Genomic DNA, 20,958 nt, shown 5'->3' with positions numbered 1-20,958 from the left:
CATCTCAAGCTTCATCTCAAAGTGGTTAAAAACCTCTCTCAGACACCGAACCACAGAAAAGTGAGAGCTTTGGTTGCTGTGTATTTTCCAGATCTCCAGGCATGCCTTTTAAGTTCTGTCGAACTCCAGGTCCTGACCAGCTCCTGTTTCAAACTCCGAACTGTCCACAACATTCCTTTGACCAGCAACAAAGACGGTAAGAAACACTCGCACAATATCGTCTTTATTCTTTTCTACTTATGTTTGGATTTTTTTTTTTTTCCTCTCGCTTTCTCCTTTTTCTCCCAAAATCACAACCAGACACAGGCTCCCGTTGCTCCTTCCCCTCTTCTTTGGTGCTTTGAGTTTACAGTCAAACATAAAAGCGCCTATTACACAAAAAAAGCCACATAATGAGAGAGGGAGGCCTCGCAGGAGAGAATCTAGGCTACAATATGTTTCTCATCCAGCCCCTAGCAGTAAATGCCACGCACTGGGCTAACAGTGTGCTAGCGGTGGATTCTGGGTTCCGATGCGGAGGTTTGTGCTCCAGATCTCCACGTTGCACTGCTCTCAGAGGCTGGTGGTGACATTAAAGCCATCTGGCTGACCCGCTCTGAATGTGGAAGGGTCTTTGCATTCTCCGTCAGAGGTGACAGAGTGTTTAACACGCTCCCAGGAACGCCGTCCTCATCTCTCTTTCATCATACAGGAAAGAGATCCAAGTTTGCTTCTTCTGCAACAACATCACTATGCAAGTCAGCCATTATTTTGACATCCAATACCTTTAAACTGGTGATCAAATGGACTGCTGCCTTTTATTTTCTTTCAATTCATTTTGATATGTTGAACTTCAAGAGAAAACCAAAGTCGCTGCCAGAGTGCTCTCTGCTCATCAGATGTCAGTTTCCAGCAGAGCAATGAGGAGCAGCAATTCAGATTTATTCTGTTTCAAGGAGATGGAGTCGCTCTTTCTTTGTGTAAATTGACCAATTTATCCTCCAATTAGGCAAAATAAAGCACAAAGATGAAATGCAAGGTTTCCTGTTTCAATTCAGAAGATTAAATACAAAAAAAAACCCATACAGATTAAATTAGATCATCAGGAAAGCTGTGATTCTGACAAATTGTTCATTCATTCATTATCATTTAGCCACATGTTACTCAGACCTTGCTATCCATAAGATCCATATCAAATTAATGTTTTATACACTCAATATTCAGAAGATGAAGACATGAACCAGCATAAAAATAGTCCCACGTTGATGCCAACATTCAAACAACAGAATGCCCAGATTGTTCTGAGCTGCTGCTCTATTTTTACATTCATAGCTAGAAGTCGAGAGAAATTTTTTAAAAAGTTATTTTTACAGTAAAATATATATTTTACAAAAATTGGGCGAGAAGAAGGGTCTCTGTGTGTTATTTATTAATTTGAACCTACCTCGTTCTGTCGTCCTCATTTCAGGTACTTCTTCTAACAAGGAAAAGAACTTTTCTATTTTAGTTTAATGGAGACTTCTAGATTTAAAAACTGTGATTCTGTTAAAGTATTTTAAGCTTTTCCTGACATGTTTTGGTCGCTATTTCAACAAGTACAAGTCAGACACGTGAAAATCTGGTAATTTATTCGTTCGCATCATCTGGCTCTAATAATATGGTGTCACACCTGACTGCAGATCCAGGAAAAGATGCAGCGATGCTCTGCTGCTCCCTTTAGAGTTTCTCTATGGGCGCTTTACTGCAGTCACATCACATACATGAGTTTCCTTTGTGAATTATAGCACTAACATGTTGTCTCACTTCTATTCCACTTCAGTCACTTTGACTGTTTGCTTTTCTGAACTCCAGGAGGTTTGATTAAACCTTCACCTCTCTGACGCCTACATCGCTTTGCTTCTACTTGTTGATATTTTTCTTCTCCTTCCTTGGGAGGTCAAATCCCTGTGTGGCAAACACACATGCACACACTCACACACACACACACACACACACACACACACACACACACACACACATGGACACAGACACACACACACACCCACTCCTCAACACGAACGAAACTGCGAACACAAAACAGAGGTTTAAATGGTGACCAGCTGCTGAAGGAATGCTTTTCATTTCTTTGACGACGGATGATTTTGCAGAGACTCTTAGAATCTCACGCTTTCGTTTGACTCCTTCTGATAAGTCTCATCGGTTTGTGTATTTATCTCCAAACACACAGCTTGTAGGCTGCGTCAAAGCTAAACCTGTGAACTCTGAACACACACTCTCTTACATTTAACCCTCCAAGCAGTCCCACTGCCCTCTGCTGGAGTTTATTTACCAGGAAACACCCAAGCTTCACAGGCCTCTAAGAGCATGGGGGGGCATTAGGCCACCCAACAGACATCCATCCATGAGCTCAGTTGTTTCAGCAGGCGGCTGCTTGTTGATGTGGGTTCTGGTACCGATCTGATGAAGGTTATAATAATAGTTAGTTTTTAAAATTTTTCCTCATTAATTTTCAGGCGTTTTGTGTTCAAGTGTCGGCCAAACTCATCTGAGGTTTATTATGTCTCTTCTCAAACATAAATTGGTGACTGGGGGTTGGCAGGAGTGAGAACACTTTGTAGGAGGATGTAGATAATTAAGTTCGGACCACCAAACTTGAAATGATTTTTAAATTACTTTAGATGTTGAGGGGATGTTTTGAATTTTAAACTTGTATCTCGATGCTCATTCAAGAACAGTTTCATCTTCTTACCATAAAATTGGCTTCAAAAATAGTTTCAATGACACCAAGACTGTATTTGTGTCCAGGTTTGATGCAGAAAACATGAAACTGAGAAAGAAAAACAAGAATCAGTCAGTGTTTGTTGTTGAGACAGGATGTTGACTGCCTGGTGAAGGGAATATTAAACAGCCACCCTTGACTCATACGACAGGTTAATGGCCATGTGCTTGTCTTTACAGATGAGGAGACTCCTGGTCTGTACGGCTTCCTGCATGTGATCGTCCACTCAGCCAAAGGATTCAAGGAGTCGGCCAGTAAGTCATCCAGAAACGGCATCTTCGTCTTCTTTTAACAGCCTGTTGACGCTCGGTGAGGCTTCACCCAGAGCTGCTGCGCGTAAACGAGTCTGTCAGCGAAACACACGACCCGATCGATTGTCACAGAAGAGATGTGGATGGTCTGTGGTTGCTGTCATTTAGCAGACATAACAAATGACACCAGAAGATAGGGAGCGTTAAAGAGAAGAAATGTCTTCAAGCAGCAGATGAGGACAATTCAGAGAGCGAGCTGCTGCCAGTTGCCTGTGATGTTGCCCAGCGTTCACAAATGTTCCTTTGTCTAACAGCGTGTGTGCGTACAACTCCGCTCCGCGTGTGTGTTTATCATCAGCCGAGCGTGATGCTGGCAGCGCCGCGTCAGTCACAGACAGCTGGTGCTACACTTTGTGCCCTGTTGCACAATCACCAGTGCAAATATCCAATATCTGGAAAAGAGTCAGAGATGCAGGGTTGTTATTTCATCCGTTACCATGACAGGGTTCGGAATGTGAAAACCGGCCCGCTAGAATATCCTGGGTAATGGATTGGAAAGTGCTCTCCTCCGAAATCCTGTAGTAGAGGTAAAAGGTGTGTGTGTGTGTGTGTGTGTGTGTGTGTGTGTGTGTGTGTGTGTGTGTGTGTGTGTGTGTGTGTGTGTGTGTGTGTGTGTGTGTGTGTGTGTGTGTGTGTGTGTGTAGTCGAGCTGTTTCTTCGGGACAGTTTGATCTAATCGTGTCCGGCGAGGCGTGTGGAGGCAGGGTGGGGTGCACTAACCATGAAGACAGCTGATGGTGAAGATGATGATGATGATGATGATGATGATGCTCATTGCAGAGCCGTTTATTCTCTAGTGGAGTTTACTTACGCAGCTTAATGGACAAAACATTTTGTAGTTGTTGTTGTGAATTTCCCAGTTTGGGATCATTAAAGTATATTTTATCTTTTTTGTCTGTAAAAACAAACGTGTCTCTTAGTGAGGAAACAAAAACCAATCCTGAAGCGTGTGGAAACTAACATCCATGCTGTTAATCTGGTTTACTCTGAAATCTAGAGGAGAATTTACTCTCATCCTCCAGGTGAGGAAAACAAACAAACCCTCCAGCCGGGTTTCGTCCAGGAAAAGATGCGACTCGCTTTTCCTTCACGCAGAAGAAAGACAGACGAGAGTCAGATTCAGTTTGACTCTAAGCCCCAACTGACAGAGGAGAAGAGACACTGGATGGCCCAGGATTGAAAGTGTAATTAGTTTTTAGTGCATGCTTCAGTTAAGTTTACGTAACACGCCTCAGATTTATGATTCAGCTGGGCTCATTGCTCAGTCGGGCCGCCATCTGCACCCCTGAGCGCTGCCAACACCACGCACCTGGGTGTTTAGGTTGGAGACGTGCTGTGTGGGCGACAGGATGTATACAAGACGCTGAGAGGAGAACATGAGCACATCTATTTACTACTAAAGCCCTTCATCACCGTGACATCTTTGTAAATGCGTAAGAGCAAAGCGTTAAGCATTCGGTAACACGTTCAAGCCAGGAATATCTTTGCATTTTCTTAATTTAGGTGTGTTTGATTACATCCGCCTCTGAACCTCAACGTGTTTCTAGCAAACTTACATTTTGAATAATAGAAGTTTTTGACTGTTTGTGTCGGCAAATAAATGGATGCTCTTTTTCCCCTGCTAGATCCTGATGATGATGATGATGATGACAGAAAGTCTCATTTTTCCCCATTAAAGAATGTTTTGAAGGCAGCTCTCGGAGTGAATGGGAGTGCAGCAACGTTTCCTCCGACACCACAAATAATGACACCATTTCCTCCAGATGTAGACCGATGATGGGATCATAATTTCCTTTTTATGCAGATTGTTTCATTACAGTGTCGTGTGCAGGTTCAGTTACGTCTCACTGTAATTTGTTGATGTCTCCTGCGAGTCATGAGTTCTGCACGAGCACTGCCAAGCAGTTTTCTGCTCATTTGCACAATACTGTACGGCATGTGCTTCATCTTAATGCACATGGTAGATGTCAGTGTTTATTATGGCATTCAGGTTTACACAAGTAATGATAAAGCTAATCAATCATTATTCATTAGACCTGTAAAAAGCAACGTCAGCCTTTTTTGTTGCTTTATTGATTGAAAAATCACAAAAGCTGTTGGAAATACTGGAGGATTGTGCTGGGACTGAGTTAATAATGTCACAATGATCCCCCCCCCTCCACCCTCACTGGGATAGGGTTTAAAATTTAGCCCAAGGCAAAGTAGTCAAACTGGGTCACAGAAGAGGGAGTCGGGAGTCAAACGTCTTCCGGAAACTCTCACAATGTGGAAAACACGATCTAGCAGAGAGGTGCAAAACATTTCCACTTTGTTCTCAGTTTATTTTTGGTGCATGTGTGACTGTCAACAAGTTTCGTCGTGCTTCACTTCTTCTGCCACTTTTTGCTGTCGCTCATCGGGAAGCATCTGCAGATGCAGCGGCCGTTGGCTGGCTGTGCGTTTGAAATGATTACAGCTACCGCGTTGCATGAGACGCTCAGTGAACAATGGTTGCATTCAAGGATCGACTTCATACGTCCCTGCGAGACAGGACGGCGCATTTTACGCTGGAATCAGACTCAAAACGTCTCATCTCTCGCTAATGTTCCCTTTAAAAAGTGGAGACGTCGCTGCCATCAAACATACGCACTTCCTCATGAATCACATGATTCTTGCGTATAATTAAATCCAGTCATGGCTGCTTGCATCGCCATTCATTCCTCATAATGCATCTATTAATTCTGTCCCTCTGGATCCTGTAAATTACGCCTGTTTCTTCTTATTTTGTTCCCTCTGAAGAATATTTCGTTCCGGAGCTCTTATTTGCTCAACTTGGAGACGCTCTCGTTTTGAGGCTTGTTTTCCTGTTTGGTTTAGCTGATTATTACTGGTCTCCTAATTTTGTGAACCCACAGAACAAACCCATCGTTTAAAATTGGCCTTGGGTGAAGATTAGCCTCTTGTGTAAGAACACACACACACACACATGCACACCACAAAGGCTTCAGGCATTGGTTGATTGAGAAGAGACGGGTGGTACCCATTAACCCCTGTATTTAGAGGTCGGAGACCCCACGCTGGCCCAGTTATCCCCCTCATACTTTCAGCCTGATTGTGTCGTGCCAGGAAAATGAAAACTTTTTGGTTTGTCCTACTTCTCGGATGGTTCTGGCTTGTGATTTTTAGGTCTGGGTACAGAAACCCCGTTTTAGATGAAAAGAGAATCCAAAGAAAACCAGGAGCTGGAACAAAAAAAAAAAAAGAGAAAACTGAATCATTTAGAACCTGTTTAGCGTTTTTGAGAAATAGGACGTCAAACCAGAGGTGAGCTGTTGTGCAGAAGCATACAGAGCGTATTTTATGTCATAAATATCCCACAGATGGTCGCTGCTAACATCCCTCGCACCACCGGGGCTAATCTCTTCCTCGCTGGGAGTAATTATATCAGAGTAAGCAAACAAAAAAAGGAATGAAACCAGATGGATTTAGATGCCGTTACACTGACAGTCCTGTGGGAGACAGTTACGTGGCTGCATGGGTAAATGCTTGCTGCATTCAGTCATCGTTCTCCCAGGTGATGTGTTCGGCAAACCCCCTCCCCCCCAAAAAAATGTGAAGGCCCCAGGTCGGCCCGCTGTTTTAGACGATTCAGTGGAAACACATTCTGTCATTCCTCAACTATGTGTTTTTATGTAAGTTTGCGATATTCAGCCAGCTTCCTCTGCCTTCTCAGCTCAGTGACCCTCCAGGTGAGGGGTCAAACGGTGCATCCATCCATCATGTTGTCAGGACGTGGGGGTGGGGGGTGGGACAGAGCAGAAGGACGTACTGTAGACAGTTTACAGACAGCCGGTGGCGAGCGTGGCAGGAACCGCCATGACAGCATTTAAAAAAAACGCATTAACAGACGTAAATTGCTCTGTGCAGGAGGGGATCCCAGTGGAATGACAGCTGAGGCTGTAGGGAGTAGAGGAAGAGGAGGAGGAGGAAGGCATGTGTTCACAGACTGGAGATTGACAGCTCGTCAGCTGACAGACGACGACTTACAGAAAATTTAAATTTTATTTCCCTTTGATGGAATGTAATCAGTTCCTGTGAGTCCACCTCCCCCCTCAGAAACGTTCAGACCTTTCTACTGAAGTTATTTAAGATGAGATACTTTTGAATGAGGGTTATATTTTATGCATGTGATTTTGACTGTGCTGATTGTTGTTGATGTTCTTATTTTATCTGCAAAAGCGTGACAGTGAGGTATTATTCCAACTACAGCAAATGCAGCAGAACGAGGATCTGCCATTCCTTTAACAGGGAATCTTTAAGAAACACAAGTCTAGAGCTGAACCTATAGTCAGCTAATCAATTCAAGTTGATCGATTTGACAACAAATGAATTAATAATTACTGAACAGCTAACCCTGCAGGTTCTTTCTTCTCAGATGTGAATATTTTCATTTTTTGTGTTCAATGAAACGGTTTTAAGATCGTAGTTGCTCTAAGACGTGCTTCCGAAAACACAACATGTGATGAACGAGCTGCGATCCAGAAAGCTGAACGTTCACCCGATCCTGCTGTGGTGTTGATGGGTCTGCCTCCCGTCTGTCCTCTCCAGATCTGTACTGCACCCTGGAGGTGGACTCATACGGATACTTCGTCAGCAAGGCCAAGACCCGAGTCTTCAGGGACACCGCTGAGCCGCAGTGGAACGAAGTGAGTCGCATCTCCTTTGCCTGTGCGTTCTCTGTTGTCGCTGTGATATAACACACCCTCTTTGTTTGTGTGTCTTGTGTGTCTCAACAGGAGTTTGAGATTGAGCTGGAGGGCTCCCAGTACCTGCGGATTCTGTGCTATGAGAAGTGCTATGACAAAAGCATGCTCAACAAGGACGATAACGAAATCGTGGACAAGATCATGGGGAAAGGTCAAGTCCAGGTAGGAAGACAGACAGACAGACCCTAACAGACTACACAAGGCCAGCCGTCTGGCTCCTGGTGGGGGTGTTTCCCAGTATCTGACTCATTCTAATTCGCCATCTAGCCTCCGCGCATGGCGGAGCGGTTTTATCATGGTGGCCTCTGATGACGCTTGGTTGTGTTAACAGCCTGACAAAGTTTATTTTAGGGGGATTTCCCCTGTCTTGTTGTGAGAAATGTTCCTATAAAAATCTTTCAGTGCTGTTAACTAGACCCTCCCTACGCAGTGGCACATGTGGTTCCTCGGTATCAAGGACTCTGCATCGTTGTTAAAGTTTTGACGCGGAGCCTGCGCGGGATTTATATTTCCAATTTTCCAGAATCTCTTAGGAAAAAATCTGTGTGGTCAACAGAAGCTTGACTCCAATCCGTTTTCCCTTCAAGTGGGTCCAGTTACAGTTTTTTCTCTTTTCTCTCTAACTGACAGATCCTTTCCTTGTGATTTTGGGTTTTAGTCGCTCTTATCATCAGGTAATGACCTCGTGTTTTTTCGAAGTGATTCAAATTAATTTGCTGCTCCAAACTGAGCTGGACATTCAAGGAGCATCACTGACAAGTTTAGGATTCAGACTAACCCATCTAACCACGACTCAGTGACGTAGCGTCAGATTTTAAATAGAATGCATCTGAAAAATATGTTGAATGTTCTCGAGTGGGTGTGTTGTTTCTCTGCCAACCGAGGTTCTTGTCGCATATGTTTCACATAGTGTTTGGATGGGGAGAAAAAAACACCATTGACATTACCGTTGTAGCACTTCCTGTTCACTTTCCAGGCCTTTTGTTTATGGGTTTAATGGGTCGTGTCCGTGTCGCTTTTCATCTGACCCCAGGAATAGATTTTATCCTCAATGGGTTCTGTCCTGAACCTTCAGATGAGGGTTCAGACTTGTGTCCTCCGCTGTGGTGAACCCCCACCCCCCTTCAGCTGCTGCTGGTGATGGGAACGTCCACTCCAAGCCAACATCAGCCAAAAAAACCCCGCCAAGAAATACACTACATGTTTGTTGGTTGGCTGGGAGGAAGGGAGCATTAATGGGGGGTAAGAATGGGGAGAAAGAGAAAATGTTTTATCAGAGGACTCTGAGTCGGGGGCGCTGTGTAGTTTTTATAAAGAAATGTCACTGTAATTCCTTATTGATTGATTGATTTTGAGATGAATTGATGAGTATTTGCTTGTCCAGGGTTGTGGTGGTAAATCTGATCCATTACTGTCCATCTGCACTATAACAAAACCCACAGTGAGTGTGGATGTGTCATCTTTGAGCCATTAAATGTATTTTTTTTTACCTTTTCCTTCCGACTCGTCACTTCCGTCAGTTGTAGTTTCTCACCGCTGTGTCGTGATGAAATCCTGAGTCCAGTATGTTTTGTATGGTCTTCTACGATTTACCGTAGTAACACGTTTATTTCGCCGCACCGCGTGTAGTATGGCAGCTAAAAAAAAACAACTGGTCCGTATCTGTGACGAAGAAGCCAGAGCAGCATCGGTCTGCTCCGGACTTTCACTTGGACCCGGCCAGTTTGCTTTCCTAGTGAGTTTAGACGGAGCCTTCAGTGTTTTGTTTTCCTCTCTGGAGACCCTCTGATTTATTTAACAAGCTTGTGGAATACTGACTGACCTTAAATGGACATTCTGGGCTAGAAGTTTGCTTTTCTTTTCTTTTTGAAACCAGCTGCTGTTACTTCACTTTGTTACCGTTGAGAACAATGATCTACAGTTTGTGCCAGAGTTTCTATTTATGATGAGATGTTCAGTGTTTTGGCTCAGAATTCTATAAATAATGTGTTTTTATGTGTTATTGTCCATCATGTCCGTTATCAAGGCGACCGCATTGCGCTCATGATAGGCTTCGGTTGTTTGTCCACAAGGGGAAATACCATTTATTTCCAGGCCTTCATGCAGCTGATGTCCCCTGAGCTGATGACCTCTGGTCCCCGAGGTCACGTGGTTCATCCTGCATTAAATGGCAGCAGCGACTTGGTTACCCCCCCCCCCCCCCCGTCTCTCAAACTGGTGACACAAATGAATTCTTCAGGCGGTTTATAAAACTGATCGATCAAAGGAAAGCTTCGTCTCCAGAGTGTGAATCCATTGGCGTGTTATCGCTGTTATCTCTATTACTAATCGTCCCTGGGCTGAGTTCACTTTTAGCACACATGACCCCAGTTACAATCAGAAAGCCTTTATTGTGTTGTGTTCTCTAGATTCTGCTTACACCATTTAGGAAATGAGTTTTTTTTAATTACGAAATTACAAAAACTTCCTACTTTTAAATTTCTAATAATATTTAATTGCCGTTGTGGTTCTTCACAAATCTCTGGTTGCCAGGTTTGGGCTCATCCTCGCTATAAAGGGACACCAAATCCTCAACTTGGCACAAATAGAAAATACAAAGAGTTGGCCTCCCTTGGCGCCGTGTTCTCCCAGATGACCCTCATGTGTCGGCTGCAGTTTGCAATATTTGTCTTCAGAGGACCCGTTATGTAATGGTTAAGGTTAGCAGCTACAGCGCTTCACGTAGCAGGAACACATCACATCGCCTGGCGTCAGCAGCGCTTTCATCCGGTAGCTCAGCCTCCTCTGGGCTCACCTGTTAGGGCCTTTATTTCTCCTCCTATCAGGGGGAAGAGCGGGTTGTGCATCGAGAGAGAAAATAGGATTACACTCCTAGCAATGTGTTTTTCAAGGCTCCAGTGTTGGGGTCATCAAAGGACGTGTTAAGATGCAAACTCAGAGTTATAGCCTGTCTCGGTCAGAAGACAATGACATGATGCATTTATTTTTTTTAATGAAAGGGGGAGGGCTCTCCAGTCTCTCGTATCCAGTGAGTTATTGTACGTCGACCTCACTGTTTTGTGTATCTCTTACTATGAGCTGCACGTCCTCTGCAGCATCCGGTCCTGTATCCCGCAGTCGCGTTTAATGATCCTGTTATTCCTTACAGGTCGTGTAACATCTCCAGTTATGCCTTCAGCACAAAGACACCACGTCTTTTCAACAACATTCTCCTTCCCCCTCTTATCGTCCCCCCAGTGTTTATGCCTCCTCCTCCTCCTCTTCCCCTTGCAGGATGCTGGGGTGTACTTTTATTTATTGGTTTGTATTCTGAGGTGAACCCAGCTAGTTAGGAATGACTTCCAGGAAAGCATGCGATCCAGAGTATTTGGGCATTGTGAGCAAAAAGGGCCGATGAAGCTGTTTGTTCCTGGCAGCTCTTTTGCTCCCTCTTGGAAACCAAAGAGCTGGACGTGTGCACATTAGCCGGCGTAGCTGTAAGATTGCGGCTGCAGAGGGGCTGTAAAGTTTAAGGACGCGCTTCTTTCTGCACTCCGACTCCTTTAAGAGCTAATGCGATTTCCCCTAAATGAAGCATTAGATGCAAAGTTTGACGTTCACATGCTGGTTGAAGGGTTTATAGTTGTTTAGGGTAATAGCTGGGTATTGTTGGGGAGGATTGTCCACGAGTGGCATGCAGCCAGCTCGGAAAACGCGAGGCCTCAAGTCCTGATGCAATCCCTCAGCGCCGCGTGAAACATCATGCCAACATCAGGATGTCAGGAGAATGAAATATAACCTGGTGACGGCGGTGAGTAATGTGTACAGCATGTATGAAGAGAGCTTTAATTGGAAGAAGATGGCAGCAAAATGTTTGGATTCGAATTTACAGTTTCTAATTCTTTTTTATATCTCCATGGAAACTGTCTCCATGCGCTCCTGCCTCTGTAGCTGCAGGATGATGGGTTTACACATGGAGCTCAGTGATTATAATGAGCGTGTGTTTTTGTCCATCAATACGTAGGTATAAATATAAATTAGTATCTAATAGATGATCTCATCCATTTACTTTGTTTTGCCCCCCCGTCATTTAGAGCTGTGATCTGTCACACCCTCCACCCCCTACAGCCACACACACACATACACACACACACACACACACACACACACACACACACACACATACACACACACAGCTGTCAACAGCAATAACAGATGAAACCCCTGCTGCGTCTGTGTCACCCCTCCCACCCCCCCAGGGGCAAACTATGCTCACATACACACACAGTTGGACACGAGGCTAATGCATTGTAAATGATACCAATAATCTCAGCCTGCCGTATAACCTGGTGTTTATTAGCTGGTGTCTCCTTTGTCTGGCGAGGTGTGTGTCTTGTGTGTGTAGTGACGGGGTTGCAGATGAATGGAGTGTGTGCTCCGAACTCATCCAAGTCTCCTGCTAAACTCAGTACTTCTCGTGTTCTCTACAGTTCCTCTTTGCTATGTGTTTTTAATGAGGCCCATCCCTCATCGTCTGCCTCCGTTGGAGCATATGGTGCTTCTTTATTGATGAGTCCCAATTAAGCCGACTTCCTCATCAGACCGTCCTCGATCAGCGGAGCTGATAGCGGTGGCTTTTTGATGGAGTTTTTCGTCTTTCGTTGTCATCTTCCACAAAGATGCTCCTCCGTCTCAACCCTCACTCACACGGGCTTTGTTCTCCAGTCTCTCCCTGCCATCGGGGACAAGCATGCCATTCATAATTGCATGCACCCCGTTGACATTCTTAGATCATATCAACGTACAGATATTCACTTTTTTTTTCTTCTCGTTTTTGGAGTAAAATAGGAAAAGCCCCTGACCAAATTGAAGGAATATGTTTGATCAATCTTTTACATCCTGTTTAATGCTTGAGGTTTTCTGTTCAACTTGTAGAGATGTAGAACTCACACAAACACATCAGACAATTCTGTGATGATTGTCTGCATATAAAAAATGTGTAGTAATGGAAAGCAGCATCATTAATTTTATTTTACATCTTAATAGGTTATTTCCTGAGAAAATTACGGACGTTTCTCAACAAAGTAGATGAAAGTTAAAATAAAAACCCTTAATCTGTATGAATCCATGCCAAACATTGTCTTTACTGCTCCATGCCCTACTCCGCCATGAAGTTCCAATGGAAGTCTGTCCAACATTTTTTTGCACATTCCTGCCAATAAACAAACAAACAGCAAAGGATAAAAACATGAGAAATATTCATCCTGGGAGAGCTAAGAGCATCCGAACCAAATCTCAAGACAGTCCTTTAAATAATTACTTAGAAATTAACAAAAATTGAACACAGAACAGGTTTAAATCTCAGCTGCTGGCACAAGTTGGAGGCGTTGGGTTGATGCTAATGAGAAATGATAAACGAAACCATGAAAAGAAGGAACGCTTTCCTTCCAAAGCTGACTCAAGACCCCTTGAAAGAATAAAGAGAGAGAATAAAAAGGCCATTTAAAGGTTACAGAATCTCTTTGTGCCCTTTTTCATGTCTTCCTGCAGAAATTGCCAAAGCTGCCCAGAGTTGTTGAGGGCAAGCCGGCCTTTTAATTGTGCCTCATTACAGTGTTACATAATGTTTCAAGGAAGTGTAAGGGATTGACAACAGATGTCTTTACTTCCTACCATGAGCGTGCATATGGTACACATGTGGAGACCACAGAGATGCAGAACAGAAAGAGACGGAGGAGGACAATGGGAATGAGAGCCCCAGATGGTGTCCAATTATGTGATGCTGAGAGTTTAAGTGAGAACAAAGGATCTCATCCTAGCCTGATGGATGAAACACTCCCCAGAGACACACCGTGAATCTCCCCACACATTTTTCTGCAGGCCCTTTTGTCTCGTGGAAGAGCGCAAAATAATTGGAAACGGTCTGCAAAGGGCTCGGCTAATAACAAAGAGTGTCATATCTGAAGGCGGAGGCCGTCGCTCCCACCCTCAGATAAAACTGAGAGCGGATGAGAGGGCCTCTCGTTCCAACCTGGAGAGCTTGACTTTTCCATTTTGACCGATGACGATCCATTAGCGTGCTTTCTCCCAGTGCCTCTCTCTTTGTTCCAGATGCTCAGTCTTTTCCAAAGACCTGAAAAGAATAATGCAGAAGGCGCCGCTGATGGAGAGGAGAGCGCAGAGAAGTAGCGAGATGCGGTCATTAACAATGACAAGTAGACTTTTGTTAACTCCCCTGCTTCTTACTGTCTATCTGGTTTCTGTGAGGAAAAGCCTTTGTTTCCTCAGATCATTGCATTTTCATCCAACTTGAGATGATCCATTATCCATAACTCAGTGTTTTTCTTTTACATTTAAACTTCCCTTCCCCTGTTGTTCCCAAAGTGTGTATTCACATACGAATGATGACATTGGAGGTCAGTGTTTACCTCATCCCTCCCATCGTGGTCCAGGTCTGACTCATGGTGGAGTTAAAGTTCATTTCATGCTCGACTCCGGCCGCCAGCGCCCTGTGAGGCTCATCCCAAAGGCCGTTTGGAGTCCACCTCAGCTGTGGCTGTGAAATCCCTGTGTGGTCAGTGGATGAGTGTCCTCTGTAATCTGGTACCACAGTTCAGCTACTGTTTCAGCTGGTAATTAAAGTCTAACGTTCACATGTTTCATATTTTCAGGGTTTATTTGGGTATAAAACATAAGAAAATATACATTCCTTAAAGTATCATACAATTTTTTTGCCACATCTTTGAGTATAAACAGTGTGGAAGTGAAAGACGCCCCCAAAGTGTCCAAACTTAACCGTGTCCTCCTTCCACTTCCTGTTATTTCCAGGTTAAGCTGGAATCTCCTACCTGAGTCTTTGTAATGAGCTGATTATTTAAGATTGCGGGATCAATTTTCTCATGAATTACCTTCAATAGTGTTTAAATTTTCCCTCCAAGCTTTGGTCCTGGGGTGTCTCTCTGCTTTTGTTTCTTCACATCAACACCAGAACCAGGTTGGGTTTTTTTTGGACCACCAGACACATCTGTCTTTTTTTTTTTTTATCTCCCAAACCCAGAAAACCTCTCTGCCTCCCTCTCACTGTCTTGTTGCTGTTGGCAACCATTCACCATCTATTAAAGTCAGTGCGCTTCAGCCACACACTGGGTCCCAGCATGGAGAACCTGCTCCGCTCAGGACACCGGAGGTGTTCCAACAGATGGGATGGATGTCCATTACTCTGAGCTGCGTTTGTTCTGAACCCCCTCCGTCCTCCTCCTCCTTTGGGAAACGAGTGATTGGTTTGGATTGTTATGGAGCTCTAGCATTTACTCAAATGCCAAAATGCTCTCCTCAGCTGTTTGTTTAGACGTGATGATTGTGCAGGAACGTCGATGCTTTCCATATGGCCATAGCCAGGATGAGAGATGGAGCAAGTATTTGCCTGCTGTGGTTCTGCTCCTCATTATGCAGGACGGTTGATCGGCGATGGGGTCTGTGGGAGGTTTGGTTTCTAGCTGGAATTTGCACAGTGGAGCAGTGTTCAACACCATAAATACATGAAGGTATAATTACTGGCGGAGGGCTTTCTTATTTGATGCCGGATTATGGCTTGAGTCCAGAGTTCTTCGTAGAATATCATGTAAACACGGATTTAACACGGACCATCTTTGTAGAAATCGGATAGCATCATCTGTGAGGCAATATCGTCTCAAAAATACTTCTCAAAAAAAGTAAGAAATGACAGATTCTTGGTCTGAGGTCTAAGTTCTGATAGCTTCACATTTCGATGAAGATTATTGTTATTGATAGCTGGTGTTTAGATCGTGTTCCCTTCACACGATGTGAAGAGGAAACAGTAGCTGTCTCTTAATCATTAGCTTGAAGTACCGCAGCTGTGATTGCTTTCGCATGTTGGAGTGTTGCAGAGACATCCACTCGTCGATCTGCATCGAGGAGTGGGGGGGGGGTTAAGCCTGACGCCAAAATCCAAAATACACCATTAACACTCGTATTCTCAGGCTTTTAGGAACATGTGATGTGAATTCAAGCTCCCTAAAGTAGTGCTTTTAGGCTATAAAACTTATCTAGACTGTGATCTTTGACTCCAACGGGAGCATGAGTTGATGAATAGTAGCGAGGATGGCTATTTAACATCCAAACATAGTGCAGAGCAAGAAAAGAAGCAGGAGGAACACGACAGCTGCTGTGTGATAAGGGAAGTCTAGAGTGTTCTTTAATGCAATTTAATTCAAATGACCAAAAAAAAATGGGCAGTTAGTGTAATTATCAGATGACCTCTGACTGATCCGTAATAATGTTCAGCTTCCCCAGTGGATCAACTTTTCATAACCGTGGTTCTTATAAAGGCTTCGCGTTGTTTTGCAGGCTGTGACTTCCCATGACATTTCGCCGTTCATATGCAGGATTGTAAGGAGCGCCAGGCGTTTGATCCGGCTTTATGACTTCCTGTCCCAGGGCGAGGGAGGAGAAACTGCCCATTTCCTGTTCAGACTGTTCAAGACTTGTGCATGAACCCTGACTTTATTATGGCACAGACCGAAGACTGATTTGTTTTTATTGTTATCAGTAAATAACAGACCCCCCCCCCCGCCATTCTTGAAGGGTCCAAACGGAGACTATATTAGACCAGGTTTTGTGGTCTTAGCTGGACCACTGTAGTCTTTTCCTGTTTTGCAGAACCAGACTGACAGCTGGGCCGGCATCATTTGACCGATAAAGAGTGAAATTAGTGAAAGCTGGCAGCAGGAATGATGGATTCTAAGGTTCAACTCTTTTACCTTCTTCTATTTCTAAACTTAAACTCTGAGTAAACAACAGACACAGCAAGAATATCGTCTTCCTGTACGCCCTTGATCCCCGTCTTCAAGCTGGAATTCCATAAATAAAAGAGCAATTAGTCCCTGAAGCTGAACAGGAAGGAGCCGGAAGTCAGAGTTTAAAATAAATGAAAGAAATAGAGATAAATAAATAAGAGAAGTGGGCTTGGAAACCATAATGCTGGTTATAATACTAGACTTAATTTGTGCCGTTTCACCCTGGAGAGCAAGATTTTTTCCCAGGACTTGATGTTCCTCAGATGATGCCCACGGTCTGTGCATCGCTGCGCTTCAAGCCGCCTGTTGCATAACCAGCGTGTCGTGTCGAATTCATCCTAACCCTTTCTTTTTTTCTTTTCTTTTTTGTATCGTTAAAATAAAAGGTCCCTGGCAGCATCGTGAAATGCGTCGGCTCCAACCGGTACCTGTTCCCTCTGCCGGTCCTTCAAAGAGCTGAGTGGGTGTTCAGGCACCTCCAGCGTCTTTTTGACACTCATAAGTTGTTTGAATTATATAATGTGTGTTGTGTAACAGTCGGCTGAGGGATGCATACTGTACGTGTGCTCCAGGGGCTGCATCCATCGCCTCCTGTCTCCTCAGGAGGACCTGATAATGGGATGGGGGCCGCTGCGATCCAGGATCGTTGACTCCTCTGTGTCATCCTTTAGCGGAAAAACACCTGTTTAGTTTCTGATCCGTCTCCTTTAACTGTAAAGTGGAAGGAGAAACGGAGGCAGGATGGAGGATGTGAGAAGCTCCTCGGCTCCTCCTTCCTAGCCTGAGGTGGTTTTCCATGTCGGTTCCTCCTAACGCCGTTACCAGAGGATGGTCATCATAACAGTAGTCATTAGTCTGCCTTGTTAAAAAGCGAGGTGGTCTCTATTGATCGAATAATCAATTTCCCGCTTAGGCATCGATGGCTTCTTCACCTACTAATGAGGTTTTGACCCGATACTGTTTTTTTTTTTTAAATGTTATTGGTGATAGTAAAGCCTGAGTAACAGGATGTGTGTGTGTGTGTGTGTGTGTGTGTGTGTGTGTGTGTGTGTGTGTGTGTGTGTGTGTGTGTGTGTGTGTGTGTGTGTGTGTGTGTGTGTGTGTGTGTGTGTGTGTGTGTGCTGCCGGGAATCAGTTAACCCGATTTTCACAGAAAAAGATGTCAACAGATTAGATGAAGACCACAATGAGTCTTTTTATGACCTTCATCAAATCAGCATCATTGTTTTACCCGGAACCAACAACTGATGTCTTTTAAATCAGTGTTTGACGCCGTTTCATCCTCTTCTCATATTTAATCGTGTTTAGAAACTCCAGTTGCATAATTTTTAAAAAAATTTTATCCCGGTCCAGTGTTGTTTGCGATCCTCCTCTCACATCTTCCTCTCCATCGACTCGACCTCCCTCATCTCTGTTGGTGTGATCTTCCAGGTGGCTGCATCCAGTCGGCTGCGGGTTCGCACGTAAGACTGAATTATTCAGACGGGTCAGAGGCGTCTTCTTCCTGTGGGGGCCTCGCTGGAACTGGGTCACGCTGATGTTCAGATGTAACACAGCCATGTCCCAGTCAGGCGAACGGCACGACGAGTTCACACCCGTATGGCACAAAGGAAGAAGCGAGTGAAATACGCTCTCTTCGGAAGCTTTGCCTTGTCAAATCACAGGTGTCTATTTTAAGCCCGATCGGGTTTAACTGGGCTTAAAACACTTCTGTAATGTTTGCCAGGAATGAGGAGATCAATGATAATTAAAAAGTTCCCATTGTTGTTTAGCTGTAATTTCCTGCTCTAAGCGGGTTCTGTTGTTTGTCTGTTTGATTTGAAAGATTTCTATTTGGTGAATAAATACACTTTAAGACCAGGAATGACACAATTGAATTCCGGCGCTGCGACTCGGTTAGGTCCTTCCTCTCGGTGGAAACACGTCTGATGGGGAACGATAATCCAATCGCAATGAAGAGAAATGGCGAAAGAAATTAGAGTACATCAGGGGGGGGGGGGGCGGTAAACATAACTATTAGCTCTAACGACCAAAGGAAGGCATCAAACGTGAAGAACGGCGTGTGTGCAGAGTGTGACCTCATTGTGTTGAAGTTTGTCAGGCTGAACCTGCAGCGTTGCTGCTTGACTATTTGTTCTTGCATCACTCTTTCTAGGCTTTGCCTGCTCTCTCTTCATCTTGCCATTCCTCCCCGTCCTTTCCTGTCTCCAAGTTTACTGATCAGGATGAGGAAGTGTTTGTTAATGAAGGCAAGAGCTGTCATGAAAAGGGTCTTTTGCTGATTTGTGAAGACACCCAGCTTCTGGTGTCAGAAACCCACCACAGTCTCCAACTACATGGTAATCAAACCTTTTCCTAGCTTCATCTTTTGTTCCAAAGTGCTTATGTAGTGATGGAGGGGTTAATCTGAGGCAGATGCCCCCTCCTCCCCCAACAGTTCAGATAAAAGCGAGGCAGGAATAATCTGTAGAGCATCCTTAGGCTGTGAGTTCTCATCCTGCCAAACCCTCTTTCAGCCTCTGCTCTCACATTTCCCACTGTACCCCTACCTCGAAAGCCCCACACACACACCCACACACACACACACGCACACACACACACTCTCGCAACGGGAGAGATCAAGGAGGTGGAGCGTGTCATCCTCCAAACACGCTTCTCCAGTCCGTTCAAACTGGAGCGGATCGATTTATCCGCTCACCACTCGCCCTGAAGCCGTCGATGTCACCCAGAGCGCCGCTTCAGCCAATCAGCAGCCTCAGCCCAGACACGCTAGATGAAAAGAATCGGTCATTTTTGATTGGTGAAGTCACATCAGCCCAAGGGCACCAACCCAAAAACACCTTTCTTTTTGATTGCATCATCTTTCAATATATGAGAACCATATGATCACCTTTGTTCTCCTTTAACTGCAGCAGGAGCTTATTTAACTTCGGAGAACTGCAACAGTAACAGTGCTGCACTTAAAACATAACAAGAATTGTGGTAAAAGTACAGCATTAAATATAGACATCTTTGATTACTTTTATACAATTCGTTTGGAGAATTCTTTACGAATTACATGTTACTGAAAGAGATTTAATCTGCAAAATATGCTAGATTTAAATTTTCTGTCAAGTTTAAAACCATTTCTGACAACCCCCCCCCCCCCCCAGATATGTTATTCATTAAAGGATGAATTCTATATTAAAGTAAAAAGAACAAAATAATTTCTGTTGAGTCAGAGAACAGCGTCGCCCTGGTGTCTGTGTTTTAACTGCGGTACGATGCAAATGTCCACCGAGAGATTTTTTTTGTGTTCTTTGTGGCGGATTTTGAAATCAAGACTTTGTAAAGAGAGAGAGAGAGTAAAAAAAAAAAAAGCAAATTCAATTTATTCAGTGCTGAAAATGAAAGACCAAAAATAAACCGTACACAAAGGCTGGCACACTGATCCGGTTAAGGAGTGGAGGAATTTGGCTCAGAAAAACGGATAGAACCCAACAAACACACACACACACACACACACACACACACACACACACACACACCAGCTCTACAGTTACATTACCGCTGAGCGTCACAGCACGGCGCTGACGGGGGGATGTTCTCGGCAGCTGTACGTTCTTGGGACATGTGACCTGGCTCGACTCCCCCCACCCCCCCACCTCCTCCTCGTCCCGTCTGGTCGTACGGAGCAGCTTTACGAGGAGCCGTGCCACCCAGCACATGTATAATTAAGAGCCGGGACCGGTCCTGATGTCATCCTACAGGCACTCAGGGCTGAACCATCTGCTGCCTCACCTTCACATGTTGTCGTCCGGTGATCAAATCAACCCATTTATTAGTTGTTTGTTATTCTGGATTACAATGACTTTCTGCTTTTGTTGAACTAGAATAAAATGAAAATAAAAATTTAGCATTTTTCTAAGAAAAAAACAAATCACAACAGCCACTCTGTCGGCTCAGCTGTAGGGCCGGAGGGACGAGCGCTCAAACCAAACTTCTCAAGGATTACCACTTTCACTAATTAGTTTCTTTCATGTTGTCTCCCATTCCCACAAGAACTCTTAAACTTATCTCCCCGTTGCCCCCCCCCCCCTCACCCACCACCACCTTCTCTCTCTCTCTCTCCTCCTTCCTCCTTCCCCCTCCTCTCCTCCTCCTGCATCTGTCCTAGTTTTATCATCCCCTTGTCTCCTAAGGCCCACACAGTCCATCCTCGCATACATTTAATTTATCTCTGCAGTACGTTTTTATCCGTATGGGGGCCCCAAGAGGAAAATAAGGTTCCGTTATTCCTCTCTTCTGACGCAGATTTTTAAGGTGGTTGTTGTTATGTCGAAGGTGTTGTTATGTTCACATTTAAACGT

The 20,958-nt window shown here is 44.4% G+C and overlaps 1 protein-coding gene across 3 annotated transcripts in view; it reads left to right on the top strand.

Annotated features, from left to right (window-relative positions):
- abr (ABR activator of RhoGEF and GTPase) overlaps positions 1 to 20,958 on the top strand; it is an 84,808-nt gene that overhangs the window by 49,653 nt on the left and 14,197 nt on the right. For all 3 annotated transcript variants that reach the window (XM_068330326.1, XM_068330327.1, XM_068330329.1), the window contains 4 exons: positions 92 to 196; positions 2,938 to 3,012; positions 7,657 to 7,754; positions 7,845 to 7,976. In XM_068330326.1, coding sequence (XP_068186427.1) covers positions 92 to 196; positions 2,938 to 3,012; positions 7,657 to 7,754; positions 7,845 to 7,976 — 410 coding nt within the window. The remainder of the gene's footprint in view (positions 1 to 91; positions 197 to 2,937; positions 3,013 to 7,656; positions 7,755 to 7,844; positions 7,977 to 20,958) is intronic.

The sequence above is a fragment of the Antennarius striatus genome, chromosome 13 (genome assembly GCF_040054535.1).
Source record: "Antennarius striatus isolate MH-2024 chromosome 13, ASM4005453v1, whole genome shotgun sequence".
NCBI classification, from domain to species: domain Eukaryota; kingdom Metazoa; phylum Chordata; class Actinopteri; order Lophiiformes; family Antennariidae; genus Antennarius; species Antennarius striatus.
Note: the sequence above shows the minus strand (reverse complement) of the source record. Positions and strands in the feature narration are given on the sequence as shown.